The sequence below is a fragment of the Podarcis tiliguerta genome, assembly GCF_965153285.1.
Source record: "Podarcis tiliguerta genome assembly, chromosome: 3".
NCBI classification, from domain to species: domain Eukaryota; kingdom Metazoa; phylum Chordata; class Lepidosauria; order Squamata; family Lacertidae; genus Podarcis; species Podarcis tiliguerta.
This window is the reverse complement of record NC_139536.1, coordinates 49058054-49077163: the sequence shown is the minus strand read 5'-3', so window position 1 is coordinate 49077163 and position 19110 is coordinate 49058054. Positions and strand designations below refer to the sequence as shown.

The following is a 19110-nucleotide window of genomic DNA, read 5'->3' as shown; positions in this document are numbered from 1 at the left end:
GCAGGACGTGGGAACTTTCTTTCCTGCTGTTGCTCCCCAGCATCTGGTATCCAGAGGCATACTATTTTCTGGTTTCTCGATTGATAGCCTTATGCTCCAGTCCTCTTTTCAACCCATTTAAGTTGGTGACCATTCCTACGTTTGGTGGAAGCAAGTTCCACAGTTTAGCAGTGCTGTGTGAAAAAGTCCTGACACCATTAAACTTCATTGGGCGATCTGAGTTCTAGTATGAGAAAGGGAGAGGATGTGTTTTCGTGCTTTTCCCGCAGCACTTTTTGTTCTCCCCATCCTCACCTTTTGCTAAAAGGATAGGGTGACCAGAACTACACAAAGTATTCAAAGTGTGAACATAACATAAACTGTTAACAAGGCATTACAATATTGGCAGTTTTAGTCAATATTGGACGCAGTGCTACTGTCCCAGTCTCCTCTTTACTAGGCTAAACATGCCCAGCTCCCTCAATCATTTCTCATAAGGCTTGGTTTCCAGACCTTTAATCATCTTAGTTGCCCTCCTCTGCACACACATTCCAGCTTGTCAATATCCTTCTTAAATCGTGCCAGTTCACTCATATTGGGGAGTTCCTTTTGGAGCTCCTCCCAGTCCCTCTTTGGTTTTGCTACCCTATCTCTAGATAAGTTATGAACACCACAGTGTGCACTTTTCTAAACTTGCACTGTAGGTTTTAAAACCATGAAAAACTGACTCTTTAAATTGATCGGAGGTCAACACCTACGCTTCATAAGCTGCACTTAAAGCTCAAGCTGAGCATACACTGACCCTGAAATGAAGGCTGAAGCCATACTTCTGTTTGTTGATTGACTTTTTCCCTTTAGCTTGGTCTGTGTTTTCGTTCTTTACAGTGTAGAAGTGAGATCACTGATATTTAATACATAGTTGTTAGAATGTTTACTGTCAGACAGGCAGCATAGACAGTTACATGACATATATTAGCTAGAATGTATAGCATTTCCCCAAGACACAGGATATATGCTTTCCAATGGCCTTTTGGCATTGTTATTTGGAGTTTGACCACTTCTCTCATTCTTTGGGATTACACACACATTACCCTCCAAGAAAAGGGTTTATAGATCTTTGTTCTACAATAAGTTAGTACAGTCATTACTTGGGTTCATTTTTCAGAAGTGGATGCAATGTGTGGCAGAGTCTCACCTTGCGGCATGAGACAGTTCACTGATTCTTAAACAGTTGGGTAATTTGCTGTGTAGAGAGGGTAGGCATGAAGTGAATGTCCCTAGATGGAGTAGGAGAGAAGGGGTGTAGGATTTGAATCATGGATGAGAATGTGTCAGTAGAGAATGAAGACCCCCCAACAGATGGAGCTTGAAGAAAGGAAACCAATCCCATGGGTTAAAAAGCTTTACTTTTTGCAAATTATTTTTATTGATTTTCTAAATTCCAACCCAATCTTCACAAATTATACCAAATCAATACAATTTTGATTAAATGACTTCCCACTTGCCTTTGTTGATGTGACCTTAGCTTCTAATATTACTGGGTTAAGTATTTTACATTATTTCCAGTTACAATCCATTACCCAAAATTATCCCTTGTCAGCTGTATTTTTAGCCATTTCCAGTTGTGTTGAAACATTATTTAAAGCATTTACATACTTTTGTAAAACTTCAAGTGAGAATATAATACTTCTTTTCCTTTCATTCTATGTAATAAATTGGACCCATCTGTGTGAGGTTTGTCTTGGTATCTAGTTTTCTTAATATATAGTTGCAAAATGCTATACATTTATACAAATGCTGGTTCTCTGTTACAGGCAGAATTGCGAGCAGCTGTATTTTTAGCACTAGAAGAGCAAGAGAAAGTAGAGGTAAGGAGCTGCCAAAACAATGAACTTTCATTTCATATAGATGTAAAAAAGTATAATAGAAGCCTGTGTGACCTCACAACACAAGTTTTAGGGAGTCGAACAAGTGTCCCTCATTTCTATCCTTGGAAGCCAGCCTTCAGGTAGAAGTAGAATCACTGAGTTGCAGTTTGTGTTACACCTATGTCTTGGTTTGTGGGTCTTATTTGTTCAAGCATCCCAAAGTCTAACCAACTGTTTCTGTCTCCCAAGATAGACAGTATAGTTTGAGATGCTAAACTCTAGGGCTACTGCTGTAAATTGAAAGAAGGAGGGGGAAACACTGTGTGCTTTCTGCTTACTTTAAAGTCTACAGCTGATGGAAGCCAAATGCTCCAGAAAAAACAGGGTGTTGTTTCCCTAGCCTTTGGCATCATCAAGTAGGTAAAGAATGAGTCAACAGTAAATAAAATGGTGCTGCTGCTGCCAACTTACTTCCAGAACTGAAATTTCAAACTTTGTGTATTGTTGCACAAAACAGAGCATTGGTTATTATTTAATGTTTTATACTGCTCTTTTCTTCCTAGAATACCCAAGTTCAGCTTGTTTGGGCATTCAAAATTAATCACTGCCAAATTCTGGTACTGTATGATATAGGCTTGGCTTCACCATGAGGATGCATAAGCATTCATGTATATATAGATAATTGTTATCTACCTGTTTTATATCTCTGTCTGTAATCGTTAATTGTTCTTCTCATTTTTTGACAGAACAAAACACCTCTGGTAAATGAAAGTTTGAAAAAGTTTTTAAATACAAAAGATGGTAAGCTCTGTCTCTGCTAGTTAAAGATACCATATATATTCCCAGTTAATGTGTGGACACTGATGCAGATCAGTGCGGGAGTTTCTGTGGTTCTTTGGTGATGTAAGCAGGCTTAAATCACAACAGGAGATATCGTTACAGTACTGTTCAAAGATGGCTCATTGCAGTGGGAAGTAGATGTACAGCAAACAGGGGTTAGCCTGTCCTTCCATAGATAAAAGCAGGCCATAGACAATTTCTGGTTAGTTCAGAGCAAGGTTCACTAATGTAGAAGGCAGAGCATTCTGCAGTCTGTTGCCCAGGGAGTTTTTTAAGGCCTCATCTACAACAGATGGAGCCAACTGTGTCTGATGTTCTTACTTGCTTACCTTCTGTTTTTTCTCTGCCTTTTTTATAATCCCCTGCTTTTTTCTTTATGCTAGAATTTTCCCAAACAAGGGCTTCTCCAAATTCTGTTAACTTTGCATCATCCCTCTTAATTTAGTTCAAATTCCATCTTGTCAGCACCAACCACCTGTCTCCTTGATCCTTGCCCATCCTGGCTAATAAAAGCAAGCCGGGAAGGGCTGGGCGATGGGCTCTGCGGGGTGGTGAATGCTTCCCTCTGTGAGGGAACATTCCCAGATCCGCTGAAAGAGGCGGTCATTAAACCGCTTCTTAAAAAACCATCTTTAGACCCGGCCAGTATGGCCAACTATCGCCCAGTCTCAAATCTTCCATTCTTGGGCAAGGTGATTGAGCGCGTGGTTGCTGAACAACTCCAGGCACGCCTGGAGGATGCGGACCATTTGGATCCCTTCCAGTCAGGATTCAGGCCTCATCACGGGACTGAAACTGCCTTGGTCGCACTGGTTGATGATCTCCGGCGAGCTAGGGACAAAGGTGAGAGTTGTTTCCTGGTTCTGCTGGATCTCTCAGCGGCCTTTGATACAATCGACCATAACATCCTTCTGGACCGTCTAGAGGGGCTGGGAGCTGGGGGCACTGTTATACAGTGGTTTCGCTCCTTCCTCCTGGGCCGTGTTCAGAAAGTGGTGGGGGGGGGATGAGTGTTCAGACCCCTGGGCCCTCACTTGTGGGGTGCCTCAGGGTTCCGTCCTCTCCCCCATGCTTTTTAACATCTATATGAAGCCGCTGGGAGAGATCATCAGGGCGTTTGGACTGTGTGTCCATCAATATGCAGATGATACCCAGCTCTACCTCTCTTTCAAATCAGAACCAGTGAAGGCGGTGAAGGTCCTGTGTGAGTGCCTGGAGGCGGTTGGAGGATGGATGGCGGCTAATGGATTGAAGTTGAATCCTGACAAGACAGAAGTACTGTTTTTGGGGGACAGGGGGCGGGCTGGTGTGGAGGACTCCCTGGTCCTGAATAGGGTAACTGTGCCCCTGAAGGACCAGGTGCACAGCCTGGGAGTCATTTTGGACTCACAGCTGTCCATGGAGGCACAGGTCAATTCAGTATCCAGGGCAGCTGTCTACCAACTCCACCTGGTACGCAGGCTGAGACCCTACCTGCCCGCGGACTGTCTCGCCAGAGTGGTGCATGCTCTGGTTATCTCCCGCTTGGACTACTGCAATGCGCTCTACGTGGGGCTACCTTTGAAGGTGACTCGGAAACTACAACTAATCCAGAATGCGGCAGCTAGACTGGTGACTGGGGGCGGCCGCCGAGACCATATAACACCAGTCTTGAAAGACCTACATTGGCTCCCAGTACATTTCCGAGCACAATTCAAAGTGTTGGTGTTGACCTTTAAAGCCCTAAATGGCCTCGGCCCAGTATACCTGAAGGAGCGTCTCCACCCCCATCGTTCTGCCCGGACACTGAGGTCCAGCTCCGAGGGCCTTCTGGCGGTTCCCTCATTGCGAGAAGCAAAGCTACAGGGAACCAGGCAGAGGGCCTTCTCGGTAGTGGCGCCCGCCCTGTGGAATGCCCTCCCAGCAGATGTCAAAGCGATAAATAACTACCTGACATTTAGAAGACATCTTAAGGCAGCTCTGTTCAGGGAAGTTTTTAATCTGTGATATTTTACCGTATTTTTTGTTTCTATGGAAGCCGCCCAGAGTGGCTGGGGAAACCCAGCCAGATGGGCGGGGTACAAATAATAAATTATTATTATTATTATTATTATTATTATTATTATTATTGGTTGACAGAATCTGCAAATTCTACACTTTGCTATACTTTTGTTGGCTGCAAGTATAAGCATAAAACTTCAAGCAGTTTCAGAGTGAAAGTTTTGTTCATGCCAGACCTTTGAATTATAAAACTGGAGGAAGAGAAACTAAATAGGAATTTGTAAGTGGATTAAAAGCTGTACTTGGACCTGGTACTTTTCTGTATGTTTTTGAGCAAATCATTCTTGCTTCTGCCTATGTAAAACAGGAATAGTAAGCTATCAGGATTGTTGTATTGTGTAAAGAACACAAAGATTGTAAAATATTTTGATGATTTAAAAGGCTTAATAAATCCTTTATTCATTATAACCTAAACTCAATTGAACGACATAGCTTTACAGTTAAAGGTCAGTCTCAGCAACCTTAGTGGAAACAAGACTGCATTTCATATTTAAATGTAGGTTATAGCAAGTTTGCAGAGTGATTATTTGCCACATTTGGGAAATGGATGTTTCCGGGGAAATGTGCTCAGTTGAATTGCTAACCAGTAATTGCTAGGGTTTTAGGCCTGAAGTAACTTGGAATTTACAGAAGTGTGTGTGTCCGAAATAAGACTTTAGTTTCTAGAAGATGTAAAATGGGTGGGGAACTGAATCTAGCCTACGGATCAGATCCCTGATTCCCCCCCCCCCCCACAACCCATGGGTCAACTTTGATAAGTGCACAGGACCTAAAATCTAAACTCTTTAAGCATTTAGGAACTTGTATATGACATCAGGTGTGAAGCAGGTGGGTCTGGTTTGTGGGGAACTGCCTTAAAGGCCAAACTTTTAGACCCATACTGGGCCACATTAGACCCATGGGTCAGAGGTTCCCCACTGCTGGTGTAAAGGGAAGTCCTCCCTGTCTTTGTAGCCCTTCATAAAGGAGTGTTTCAGAGTATATGACTTACATAGTACTAGCCCTTCCTTCACCTATTTCTCCATTCTTCCTATTTTCCCGTTCTCAAGTGTAGTATCACTACCACTGGATCTTCCTTTCCTTGTCTACCTTCAAAATAACCATGCAATGAAAAGGGTTCCCTTGCCTAGAATTTCCTTAATGTTCCCCTGTCCCCGCCCAGCCTCACTACATTCAGGTTTTAATTTTGAATGCCAGTTTGTTTGGGAGCAATTTTTGAAAAAATTCAATGAAATATAGGAAGACTTGTTTATTTACAAACAAATTCATTATTGAATGCCCAAAGCATTTTTTCACTATATCATACCTTTTTTGTAAACAGTAGCACTTAACTCACATTTCAACTGAAAACGTTAATAGTGAGTTAAAATGCTGTACAGGAAAACCAAATGTGGCTCATTTCTTTTTGTAGGTCGATTGGTGGCTAGTCTGGTTGCTGAATTTCTTCAATTCTTCAACCTTGATTTTACTTTGGCTGTCTTTCAGCCTGAATCAAGCACAGTAAGTAAGCATTTTAATCATTATAACAACACATTAGGGAATAACACATTACATTCATTTTAATTCTTATAACAACACATAATATAATAACACATTTAATCATTATAATAACACATTATAACACAGTAATTTGGCCAAAATGCTTGAAATTGTCTCATCCTCAATTTTGTCCCCAATTTCATTTTTCTGCATCATCTCTTCAGTTCATTAGCATGTTTACTTAGGAGTAGACATTGCACACAGTGGGGCGTACTTCTGATTTGACATGCATAAGACTGCAGTGCTAATCTGATTTCCCCCCCTCCCCCCAAAATACAATGGAACACTGTTTAAACCTTTGGTTCTGCTTTTGAATAAATGGGGGGAAGATATTAAGAACTTTAACGTGAATGTTGTGCTCATGCACTTTAGGGACAATTTCTTTTTCTGTCAGTCAACTGTCAAATCTTGAATTTGAGAAAGAACAATTGTGTAAAATATATTGTGTTAATGGCCTGGAATGCTTTATGCTTATTTTTAGTTAAATGGGCTTGAGGCTCGAGAGAATTTAGCACGGGACTTGGGAATTATAGAAGCTAAAGCTACAAAAGAAGGGCCCTTACTGCTGGAAGTGATCAGAAGATGCCAGCAGAAGAAGGGAGTGTCTAACTTTGGAGAGGTAAGGATTTTGAAAATGTGTAGTGTAATGGTTCTAGGGGTTGCTCGTGCGTAAATCGGTGCCACACCTGGGTGGGTTACCTGAGCGAACCCTTTCTGTCTGGACAGCCACTCGCCCGTGGCTGTCTCAATCACTGGCAGAATCCGTCAGTGGGCGTTTCTTGAACTTCTCCCAGCATAAAAGTTCTTTGACGCCTAGTCGCCGCCTACTCTCCCTGCGCGGAAGCCTTCTGCGCAGGGAGGGTGTGGGCAGTGGTGTACCCGTGCTCTCCCCGCTGGTCCCCGGCGAGGAGTCTTGGAGCCACCTCGCCGATTCCCCCATCTGCCCCCCTTCTCCACTGGTGCTACGCTGATTTCCTTCCCCAGAAGATGTGCTGCTTCTCTCCCTCCCGGGACGCTCTCCGGAATCCCTCTGGAGCCCTCCCTCTCCTTCTGGCTCCGATGGCAGTTCCCTGACATGTAGTATTTTAGTTATACTAACTTTCTTAATAAACTGTTTATCTTGATGTAGGCATGCTAACGAACTATGACAAGCAACTTAAATGTTTAAATTTTGGTGTGTTTAAAATTGTTTATTTTCTATTCTAAAACGATTATTTAGGTAGCCCCTGTAATATCTGATGGTATACATTCTCCTCCAAAATCATCAGATGGAAGGTCTAACATACACTCATTGCCAAGTAAGGTAAGTCAGAGTACTGGAATTAAGCTTAATATTATTTGAGAAGCACATTTTCAACTTTCAATTTTATTCTCTGTTTATTCTTGTCTATCAAGTCTTTCATTTTGTTAATAGACCTTGTTTGACTTTCTAAACAGGAAGTAAGATATCGGGGAATGATAAAGGCAGATAATTGTTTCATGAAACAAAACCATAATCTGATGGGGTGCAGGTATAAATTAGAAAGAAGTTGGAATGTGACATTATAAAACTAGAATGACAATGTGTGATGTGCAGTTTTTGTTGCTACTTCATTTGAGAAGCAGAGCATGAATAGCTGAAAAGTTCTACTGCTTTTCTCCCGCACTCCTGCTGCTATGCTGTAGATAAACAAGCCAAAGTCTGGATGGTTATGTGATTCATATCCAGGCATGTGGTTTATCTGAAAAAAACAAAAGGTTACAAGTGTAACCAAAGTTTGTGCTTGGCTTATTGTTCATGGTTTGTTTGGTGAAAACCAACCACAAGCACAGGTTCAGCTGATACAACAATCAAGGCTCTAGCTTCTTTTGTCTATGCTAGGAGAGAGAAGGAGTGCTGCAGAAACTTTTGTTTTAAATTGTGGTTTAATGTGATGTGCAAACTAGGCCTTTGAAACTTAATGTGGGGGGCAGCCTGTACCAGCTTTGTTTACTTAAGGTTGCTTGCCTGATTTGAATATTGTGGATTTATTGAGTTACCTGTATTTACCTTGATACATAATAAATTGTGCAAGCCTGTACTAACAAGAGTTTGGCATACTTGCTGGGGAAATTAGTTTTGTAGACCATATGGACCATATGTGACTTGTTTATTTTCATATTTGTTCTTGTTTGTTCCTTGTATCAGATAAGGAAGGTTAGATTTTTAGTAGTGTTGATTTTTTCTTTTTCCTAGTATCAAATTACAACTTAAACAAAAGAACCGTGGTGGCAGCAAGTTTGATTTTGTGAAGGCTTGTATCAGTGTTACTCTATGTAACCTTGGTTGTAGGAGCAAACAGATTTAATGAGATACATGTCTGCAGGTAGAAGACTAACTGTTGTTGATTGGCTTTGTGTTTCTAGTAGTTTTAGCAAAAGAACAAGAATATGGGGAGCCTCAAAAGAAGCAATCTCTATTTAGAAACACTTCTAAGGAGTGTGCCAATACAAAAAAGGAGGTATTGACTATCCAGCAGAATATTAAGAAGAAATTCCACCCTTGATTATCTTGATTAAAGCTTTACATTGTTAGAAGAGTTACTGAGAAATTCTTTGCAACCTCTTTGCTTTTCTGTTTTCTACCTTGTCCCAAGAGACTCATGTTTCTTAACCAGATTCTTGCTTATTTTAATAAAGACTGAATAAAGAATGCTATACAAGAGAAGTACTGGACAGAGGTAAACTAACGGAAAGAATAGTGACTCCATGAATGGATCAAAAGTAGTATGCCTCTGAATACCAGTTGCTAGAAGCCTTGTACTTCCTTTAGGGATCTGGTTGACCACTATGAGAGCAGGATACTGGATTAGGTGGCTTGATGGCTCCTTACCCATCTAGTCCACCATTCTATTTCCAGAGGCCAGGTGCTTGGTTCTTGATCTGCTGGAGAAAGTATTTAAGTACAAATGAGGATTCTTCCACCTCTCTTTGGGGAGCATTGGGGTTGCAAGAGAAAATACCAGAGGGCAATAAGACAATCAGGTCATAGAAAACATCTGTTTTGTAGGTGACAATAAAAAACTGGCATGAACTGGTAAGACATCTGCTGGTGTTGCTGTGGAACAGAGAAAATCCTCTTACCGGCTAAACAGTTGCAGTAGCTGTGGTTAAAACAGAGAGATTATGTATTCAGTGTAGCTATTATCGCTACTGATGTGATGGTGAAGAGCAAAAGGTACCTTTGTTTTAGCATGAATGAGCTGCTTGTAGGACAGAGAACAGAGATGACTTTGTCTATATGTAGAAACAACATTGCAGAGAGAACTTCTGCCACTTACTTCATCAGTGAAGTGGGGCCCTGAACCCAACCACACTCTGATGTGTTGAACAGTAATGTGTGCCTTCCTGTAAGTTAATGTTGTTTTATGTCACTCGGCCTCAATAACATTTTCCACCATGTCTGCATGTATCAGAAAGCTGTTGCCAAGCCTGACTCCCTAGTGCAATGCATTGTTTAATGTTTCTGTTTGCATACATTACAACATTGGAAAGTACATGTTAACAATTTGTCATGCAGCCCAAAGTCTTTGTTAATTTCTTGGAACACTTAAAGTAGCAGCTGTTTGTTCTAGCTTTGGAGAGTTCCTTTTATGGGTTTCATTACCTGGATTATTCCCACAGCATCATTTCATATGAGTCTTCCTTTATTGGGGGCAAGATGATAAGCTGGATGAATTGGCCCTTTCTTAAATCTAGGTGAAAACTGTTCTCCGCACAATGCCTTGTGTGATCCAAAGTTAAAATCTTGACAATACCTGTTTTCTTTTTTAAAGGCAGTTTCTTGAAGAGTAAATATTGAAAGCAAGGTGGCAGTATATTCACAAAAATGCACTCCAGTTGTTTTCCCCAAGTCACTTTTTAAAGGTTTCTAAATACAGAACTTTAAAGGTTTCTAAATACAGAACTTCCAGTGGTTGGATAATCATTTGGTATCACAGGAGCTATTAAACTTAACAATGTGCTAGTAGTAATGTTTTTCTGAAGATAAAATGTTTTAGTGTTGTTTTGTGAGGACACTGTTGTGGATAGTTGTAAGAAGATTCTTTTGAATCTTGTAAGAAGATTGCAATTGATGGCTACCTTTTGTTAGGCTGCTGGGCAATACTAAAGTGTTTGTTTTTGTTTGTGTGTTTCAAATGATGTATTTCTGAACACTGCTAAAAATGACTGATGGTCAAAAGGAGACTCATAATGGTACTGTCTGTGTTGAGAAACTGGAATATGATTTTGCTGTCACATGCTAGAACTTTGTGGTTTGCTAAATTATACTAGTTTAAAACTATTTTAACTGGCATGACTTCCCACAATGAAAATGTCTCATTCAAGGTGTATAAGTAATAATTGTAAAATCTGCATACTGGCTGTGGTCTCATTTAAGGTTTCAGTCTGAGTCTTTAAGCACAAGTTGCACATCTGTGAACAGAATTCTGTACATAGCAGCAGAGGTTACATGACCCAAGGCATTTGAATCCTACCAAGTGCTTACAGTCTTCCTAGTAGATAAATAAATTGTCCTGTATAGAGATGTAAAGCAACCAATTTGTTTTCCTCAGGGGGAAATTGAAGTAGTAATACTTCCTTATCAAACCTACATATATTTAGTACTTTTCACAACAAAATATCACCTTTTATAACTTAGCATATAAAATTTTACTCTTTGGCATTTTTATGGAACTTGCACACTAATCCAATGCTCATTTACTCATATGTAAAACCCACTCTTTGATTAGTGTAGCTTGCAGGATCAAAGGCTTAATTTTATGCAAGCAAAATGGTGAATGAACCCAGTACTCAAGAAAGAGAACTGCACTGTATGCTACCTAAACAGTGTGCACAGAACTTTTGCCATCTGAGAAATAAATAAACATTGAAAATAGAACCAGAAATATTGTTGTAAACAGCATATACAAAATGGTTTCATACAATCACAGTATTACAATCTCTTAGTTTATTTGGATACTGAGTTAAGCAATACATAACACATTTGAATGTTTATAGGTACAGTATACACAAGTATTCTCTAATTATTTAGATTATTTTACGTAAATCTTCATAGTGCACATCTTTTGTAAATTAAACCTGTATCAAAGCATTTCATTCATTCCAAAATTTCAGGAGAGCTTCTTTTCAGAGTTTCCCAAAGTTTCCAATTTTTCTTTCCCTGTGACCCAGGCTTTCATATCTCTGATCTTTTATCTAGAAGGTAGACTAGGTAATGAAATGCTGTAGAAATAGAAAACGCATCTCTCTTAAAAAAGGAGAAATGGTAGCTGCTGTCTGGTAACACTGGATGTATTTCCTGTACTATTCCAAAAAGTATATCCAAGTGTAGAGGACATGCTCAAAATAGTTGTTTCACTTCCAAATATGAATGCTAAAATTTTACATGTGTGCTGGGGCAGTGTAAGCAAAGAGTGCTGGAACACATAATTTTTTCCTGTGGCAAGAAACTGGAAAGAAAATTTTGTAGATTATAATGTTTATGAAATTTATCAGACTCATTCATCACATCTCTTACCGTATTTCATTTGAAGACTGTGATTATTTTTAAGTAGGTGGGGAGGTGACAGCTCATGAAGTAATCTACTGGTCAAGCAGAAAGAGAATGTTGATTAGTAGGCAAGGCTTTTAATCAGGTTTTTAGAGTGATAGCATAGATCTAACTCAGTAATCTAGATTTCACATAGCATAACCCACATATAATTTGTTTTCATTTTTGTGCCGTTATTTTATTCTTGTGCTCAGATACCAAGGTATAAAGGACATCGTAAACAGAAAAGGTGCTTGGACACAACTGAGCAGGTAAAATGCATGAGGAGAAGAAACTGACAGGTGCTTGTAGTTCTACCTTTAAGAAAGAGCAGCTTGCACTAAAAATCATTGCAACTGACTCATGGCATTTGGTAAACTAACTCCACAAATATGTAGATGTAACAAAGACTCTGAGGCACAATATTAATTACATTATGTAAATTTAATGCAAAGCTTATTAATAAGCTTTACCTATCTTTATGGAGCGGCTGCTTGCTTGCCTGCCCTCCTTCCTGCATTTTGTGACTCTCCATGCAGTTTTTGTATCAAAAGGTCACATCGTTGGATTCCAGAACTTTAACAATTAGGTATCTTGACACATTTTCATTCAGTAATGTTACTGTATATTGTTAGTTCTTGGTTAACTGAAGGCCAGTTCATACATTAACTCGTGAAATTAAACCCTTTCCAACCACTTGGAATTCTGAATGTTTCTACATACCAAATATGACTTTAAAATTTGAAGCATTTGCCTGGCCTTCACTTTGCTGAGGATAGAGGACCCGATAATTTCCCCCCCATCCAAGTGAGGGGCAGGCAAGCAGCTGAGGACTATCTAACTTTCCCTGTATAAAGGGAGAACCTTTAGGATTCCAACCAGGCAGAGAAGGGTTGACTTACATGTGGTTGCTCATTAAACATAGTGTGTACTGGTGCTGAGATAATGGAGTATATCTTGGATAATCTTGAGTGAATTACTTTATCTGAAACATTTCAATTTGGCTGTTAGGATGTTTGGACCTGTCCCTTATACAAAAACAGCTTTGTGGCAGAGTTGCAATTAAGATTTCAGGGAATAGCCACCCATTTCCTCTTTCACTTACTTGAATATAGTACTTCTGCTCCACCCCCAACCTTGTGCATCTTTTGAAAGCCAGTCCAGAAGGCATGAAGAGAGCTAGGAAAGGATGCTTTTGGTGGTTTGCTGTTTTTCCTATTAGGTAGCTATCATATTCCCTTCCTTACCCTGTCCTGAAGGAATGGAGAAGGCAAAGACTACACCATCTAGTAGTGTATTTATTTTATTTATTTATTTGCATATAAAGTCTATAAGCCTTCCTGTAACAGAAGCTATTGGGAGATTAACAAGATAAAAAATGAACACAATTACAATTGAAATGTGGTAAGAAGCAGATAATAAAAACAGGTATGAAGTCTGTCAGGGAACTGCCATTGGAGCTAGAGGGAGAGGGAGGGCTCCAGAGGGATTCCGGAGAGCGTCCCGGGAGGGAGAGAAGCAGCACATCTTCTGGGGAAGGAAATCAGCGTAGCACCAGTGGAGAAGGGGGGCAGATGGGGGAATCGCCGAAGTGGCTCCAAGACTCCTCGCCGGGGTCCTCCGATGCCCACACCCTCCCTGCGCAGAAGACTTCCACGCAGGGAGAGTAGGCGGGGACTAGGCGTCAAAGAACTTTTATGCTGGAAGAAGTTCAAGAAACGCCCACTGACGGATTCTGCCGGCGATTGAGACAGCCACGGGTGAGTGGCTGTCCAGACAGAAAGGGTTCACTCAGGCAACCCACCCAGGTGTGGCGCCGGTTTACGCACGAGCAACCCCTAGAACCATTACAAAGTCTAAGGACAGATCACACCAAAATAGAAAGCAGAGAATCAAAAACTGGAGCACTAAATCATGTAAAACAAAGGGATAAAATCCATATAGTGTAAAATAACCCAAAAATTTAAAAAAAGGGAAAATAAAAATGTATTTGCCTGGCACTAAAAATATGTTAAAGTAGATACCAGCAAAGTCTCTCTAGGGAGACCGTACAACTATCATGGGGCTACTAGCAAAAAATGTATTTTCATGCATAGCTACTACCTCTACCTCAATTGGCAGAGTCACTTAGAGCAGGCCTTGGGTTATGAACTGAGGTTCCAGTGCGTGCATATAGGAAAATACCATAAGGTTCTTTAAAGGCCGAGTAATGGATGACTGCACTTGACCTTTAGTTCTTTTTGAAACACTTTACTGTCATTGGTCATAAGATGGTTTGAGGGCTAGCAGGCATTTGTGAGATTGCTTTTTTTTTAAGTGTTTCAGCATTTTTTCTATTCTGAAAGCAGCTTTTACTTTCAACTGGTCACATCTGCACTGTAATGTAAAGCACATGGCTTCCTCCAAAGAATTGTGGGAACTGAAGTTTACCCACAAGCAGACACATACACAGAAAACCCTTAACGAACTACAGTTCCCAAGATTCTTTGAGGAAAGCCACGTGCTTTAAATGCATGGGGTGGATGTGACCTAACTCTGAACCATCTTCACTGGTGTGTATTCAGGATGAAACTAGACAGTCCCCAGCTTTGTCTTTGCCTCCTATTGTGTGAATGCTGGTGGGGTGGGGGAGACATTTGCATGTGTGCAGCGATGCTTAACCTTTCTTCCACGCTGTGATGCTTTTCTGTTTTTTTATTAGTTTCTAATTTGTTCTTAAGATTATATTTCCCTGGATTCATTATGTCACCTCCACTATTCTATAAGCTGCCTTGAGCAGTTTTTAATGAAAAGGCAAGATAGAAATATTTTAATAAATATATCAGTTGGACAGATAAGCAGAGGAAACTGCTTTATACTGAGTCTGACAATTGGTCCACCCAGCAGAGTACAGCTTACACTGTGTAGCAGTGGCTGTCCAGAATTTCAATCAGGGTTTTTTCTAAACCCTACCTGAATATGTCGGGGATGGAACCTGGAGCATTTTGTATGCAAAGCACATACTCTAGCACTGAGCTGTGGCCACTGCCTTCTCATTTGCAACCTTTTTCAGTGGCCATTTCCCCCTTATTGCCAGATCAAAGATAAAAAATAGGCCCCCAGCTGAAGAATTGGGAAGGAATGATAGGTGGGGGGAAGGTAAAGGTTAAGCACTCCTACCCTCTGATACTGCACTTAAACCCCCTCCCCAATATTGCTATTAACTATATAGCAGGTGTTTGGGGAATGATGTGCCTACCTGTTTGCATTGCATAGTTTTTTTCAGCCTGCAAATCTTTATCAAAGGACAAGGGTTTGGGTATCATCCTTCTAGGATTCTGCTACTGAGAAGCGGTAATAGTAATGCTTAGTATTTGTATACCACATTTTAAGTGTTCAGAATAGTTTTTAAATCATTCATCCAAAGTTGTAATTTGTTTGATTATATGGAAATTTGCATTAGTCAGCCTTCAAAATCTAGATGAAATTTCTAGATGAGTGGTTAATGGCAATTTACCTCCTAAAACTACTAAATTGGTTTCAGAACTGGTTACAATGAAACTGACATAAATGCTTAACTATAAAATTAATCAGATTACTAATACAAAAATTCTATTCTAAAAAAATTGTAGCTTTGTTGAATTGTGAGAGCCCGAAGAAGAGTTTTTGATACCACACCTTTTAAATTTTTAACTCTAGTACTGTATATGTTTTATATTGGGGTAAGGGACCTGAATTTAAAAGTAATCACTGACACTCCTTATGCAGATATTGTTGGCATCTGTCTGTCTTGGGAAGATGTGCCTTTGGGAGTAAAGTCAAACCTTTGGAGAGTTTCCTGCTGTGGCTGTAGAGAACAATACAGTAGAGACATACTTTATTACAGGTGGGGCAGATGATGTCATCTGGTTTTGGTGCTATAGGTGTGCCATGGCATTTCTTCCCTCTGCTTCTCAAAGTGGTCATTCCTCCTCTGGTCACTGCTGTCTCCAGGGATTCCCATACCAGCCTTCATGTCACATTTGCAGACATCTTTTTAACACAGAATTGGTCTACCAGCAGGCCAAGTTCTCCCTGCTATCTTCCATTCTGTGTACATGACCAAACCAGTGTAGATGTCACAGAGACAGGGTTGCAAACATGCTGGGAATGTGGGCTTGGGAGAGTACCTCTTTCTTTGACATTTTGTTTTGCCACGTGATGCTGGAAATCTGCCTGACACAGCACAAATGGAAGGCATTGAGGCATCGCTCCTGGCAGGTGAAAGTTGCCCATGACTCACTTCCATAAAAGAGTGTACTCAGTACAGAAGCCTGGTAGACCTTCATCTTGGTATTGGTTGTTAGCATCACATTTTCCCATACCCTTTTGGAGAGGTGAGCCATTGCTTTAGCTGCCTTGCCAATACGATTGTCCAGCTCAACATCGATTGAAAGGTTGCTGGTGATGGTGAAGCCCAGTCTACCACCTCAAGCATGTGGCTGCCTATGCTGATGTGTGGAGTGCTGGCTTGGAATGCTGGCGATGTCCTGACCCATCAGGCTGATAATGAGGTGGAACTCCATGCAGGCTTGGGCAAAATGGTTGGTGCAGATGTGGAAATAAATTTACCAGTCTTATGAATGAAAAACGATACTGCTGTTTTATTGAGTACTGCATTTTATTTATTTTGCTTCTGTTAATCTGGTAATTTTAGGTTGAAGTCCTACATCTATTTAACCTGGGATTTAATTCCATTGAAATCTTTGGGCTTTAGGATGGTATTTAATACTTCTTCTAGATAATGTTTTTATGTTGCCTTGGATGCTCATGCAGTGTAAGGGTTGTATATCCCATATAAAATGAAGCTGCCAAGTAAGTATGTTTTAGGATTATATTGTAAAATTAATTTGGGGCTCAAGTGAATAGCAAACATCTCAAAACTTTAATAACTATAACTGTTACGGGTTAATAACTATAATAACTCATTAACTTTTTATGGTGTTATTATATGGCATTATTGCTGTAAACATATTTTGATTTTTTTTATGCTACAGTGGAATACACATATTTAAAAAATAAATAAGTGGGAAACCTTTGTCTTTTAAACTTCTTTCTTTACAAGATTGTGAAACTGGCATTTCTGTCTACACATTGCAATCAATTTAACAGATAATTGAAAAACTGTTGAAGTGACATTGTGCCTACAGGACTATTGATGTACTACTGTATGTTCTTTTTTTGTATACAAAAATGGATTATAGCTCAAGGGAAACAAATTATATGACTTGTTTAAGGAAATGGTTTGTTTGTTTTTTAGGTTACTGGAACAAGTCATAGTGATACAAGCATCTTGTCTGGAGAAGCAAAGAGCAAAGGCAGCATTCACTCCTTACCCAATGAAACAAAACTAATTTATCAACCAAACAAAGATGTAGATACCAAAGAAAAGAATAATCTAGCAGTAGGAGAAGATGATGCAGAGGGAGATTCCTTCTTTGATGATCCTATACCAAAACCAGAACAAAGTTATGACTGGTAAATTGAATGAACTACAACTATAAATGTTTCCTTTTGACAATAAAATAGCTAGACGTTTTAGGCTGCAGGATGTTGCACTTTTCTACCTTAGAATAAATAAAAGAGAGGGTTCATGTTTTGCACAAAATGTAGAAGAACAGTTTGTTGCAGTGCCCGTAGATTGCCCTTGTGTTTCCCCCATTTACAGAAATCGCTTTTTTCAAAAATAAGAAAATATATTTCCTACTTGACAATAGAACCCTGTAATTCAGAAATATTTATATTCATGTCTTTATATATGCAGATGTATTTTGTGATGATGACACCATAATGGCTTCAGTGTGTTTGCAAAGGCTGGCAGTGTCGGGACACCAGTGCTTCAACTTAGAGAATGATGGACGAAGCCCTGTATGCAGCAGAGCTTCAGAATATTCTGTCTAAAAGTAGCTTTGTGCATCAACTAAGCTGTCCCAGAAACTAAATGGCACTCCGAAACCCGCCGCCAACACTGATCAAACTCAATGTCACTGCATGACAGAAGTGAGACTTGATCAAGCAGATCTTGGAATAGCTCAGCCCCTCCCTAGTCTTGGAATGCTCTGTTTCAGGGCTTTCTGCTAACTGCTGCCTCCAGGCATCCCACCAGCAGGCAGCCTGCACTTTTGGCAGCCTGCAGAGTCCAGCTTAGCTGGGAGAGGAAAGCAGAAGACACTTCAACCCTGTCTAAAAGTGAACAACAAGCTGATGTATTTGGGGGGGGTGGATTGCTCTGCACACGTGCAAATGGTATGTTGTGCACAGAATATTTCCCTTGAGGCAAGTGGAAAAATTGTAACAACCAAATGGTTGTTATTGCATACTACATTATACAGGTTCAAGGAATAATCAGCTCTGATGCCATGTCTGCTTCTGAAGAAAATTTTACTTTAATTCAAAATCATAACATGGTTGATACAGTTTATATTTATATTTACATCTGAATCTCTTGATAAAACATCACATGACATAAACAGTTACATTGAAGAGGCTTTGGAATAGGTGAGAATGTGTGCAGAGCTTTTCTTCCATATCTGGCATCTGGCATTCATGACTCAGTTTGAAGCAATAAAAAAATGATGTACCTCTCCCCCTTCCCTCCTTTTTAAAGGAAGAATGACTCTATCAAGGAAGGAAATGCTTCTCTTTCTGATGTACCACCTATAAAGACTGGTCTAAGCTCTTTGTCTGAATCACCTCCTCTAAAAAAGTCTGACAGTAAGTTGTTGAGTGAGAAATTACACTCCCTTGCTCTAAATATTATAATAATCTTGCATTACAAGAGCATACCTTCACTTAGCTGTGTGCTAGATCATTGCCACTCTGGTGGTGTTGTAAACAGTTTAAAGTTATTATTTTGCACCAGAAAAAGAGGATAGATACCTAGCTGTGATAAATGCTGTGCAACCAGGTCTAGTTGGCAAATAGTGATGTAGTGTTCTTGTGCATTGCTGGGTTGCAGAGTGTTACTCCCGACAACCAGTTCAGATGCTATAAAGCTAACCTGTGGACTTGCAGAAATTGTTGAATTCCAATTCCCATCAACTAGCATAGCCAGTGGTCAAGAATGATGGGAAATGCAGTGCAGTAACACCTGGAAGGCCACAGGCTAGTCACCCATTCTGTATAGAATCCATTCAAATTTCTGCGTCCCCCACTGTTCTTGTACATAGGTTCTAATTTATATAGCATGCATCTTTCTTATATATGATCTGCTGACTATTATAATGGCCCCAAAGCAGTTTACAATTTTTAAAAAGAATCTGTTCAATCAGCAAA

General features: G+C 40.0%; 1 protein-coding gene across 3 annotated transcripts in view; it reads left to right on the top strand.

Annotated features, from left to right (window-relative positions):
- The window catches only part of CEP43 (centrosomal protein 43), a gene marked incomplete at its 5' end in the record, with an annotated part of 29142 nt that overhangs the window by 2568 nt on the left and 7464 nt on the right, over window positions 1-19110 (top strand). For 2 of the 3 annotated variants that reach the window (XM_083434202.1, XM_083434204.1), the window contains 8 exons: window positions 1794-1847; window positions 2594-2648; window positions 6139-6227; window positions 6748-6885; window positions 7486-7569; window positions 12033-12089; window positions 17096-17313; window positions 18443-18549. In XM_083434202.1, the coding sequence (XP_083290328.1) occupies window positions 1794-1847; window positions 2594-2648; window positions 6139-6227; window positions 6748-6885; window positions 7486-7569; window positions 12033-12089; window positions 17096-17313; window positions 18443-18549 (802 nt within the window). The remainder of the gene's footprint in view (window positions 1-1793; window positions 1848-2593; window positions 2649-6138; window positions 6228-6747; window positions 6886-7485; window positions 7570-12032; window positions 12090-17095; window positions 17314-18442; window positions 18550-19110) is intronic. The other variant, XM_083434203.1, reaches the window with a different exon arrangement.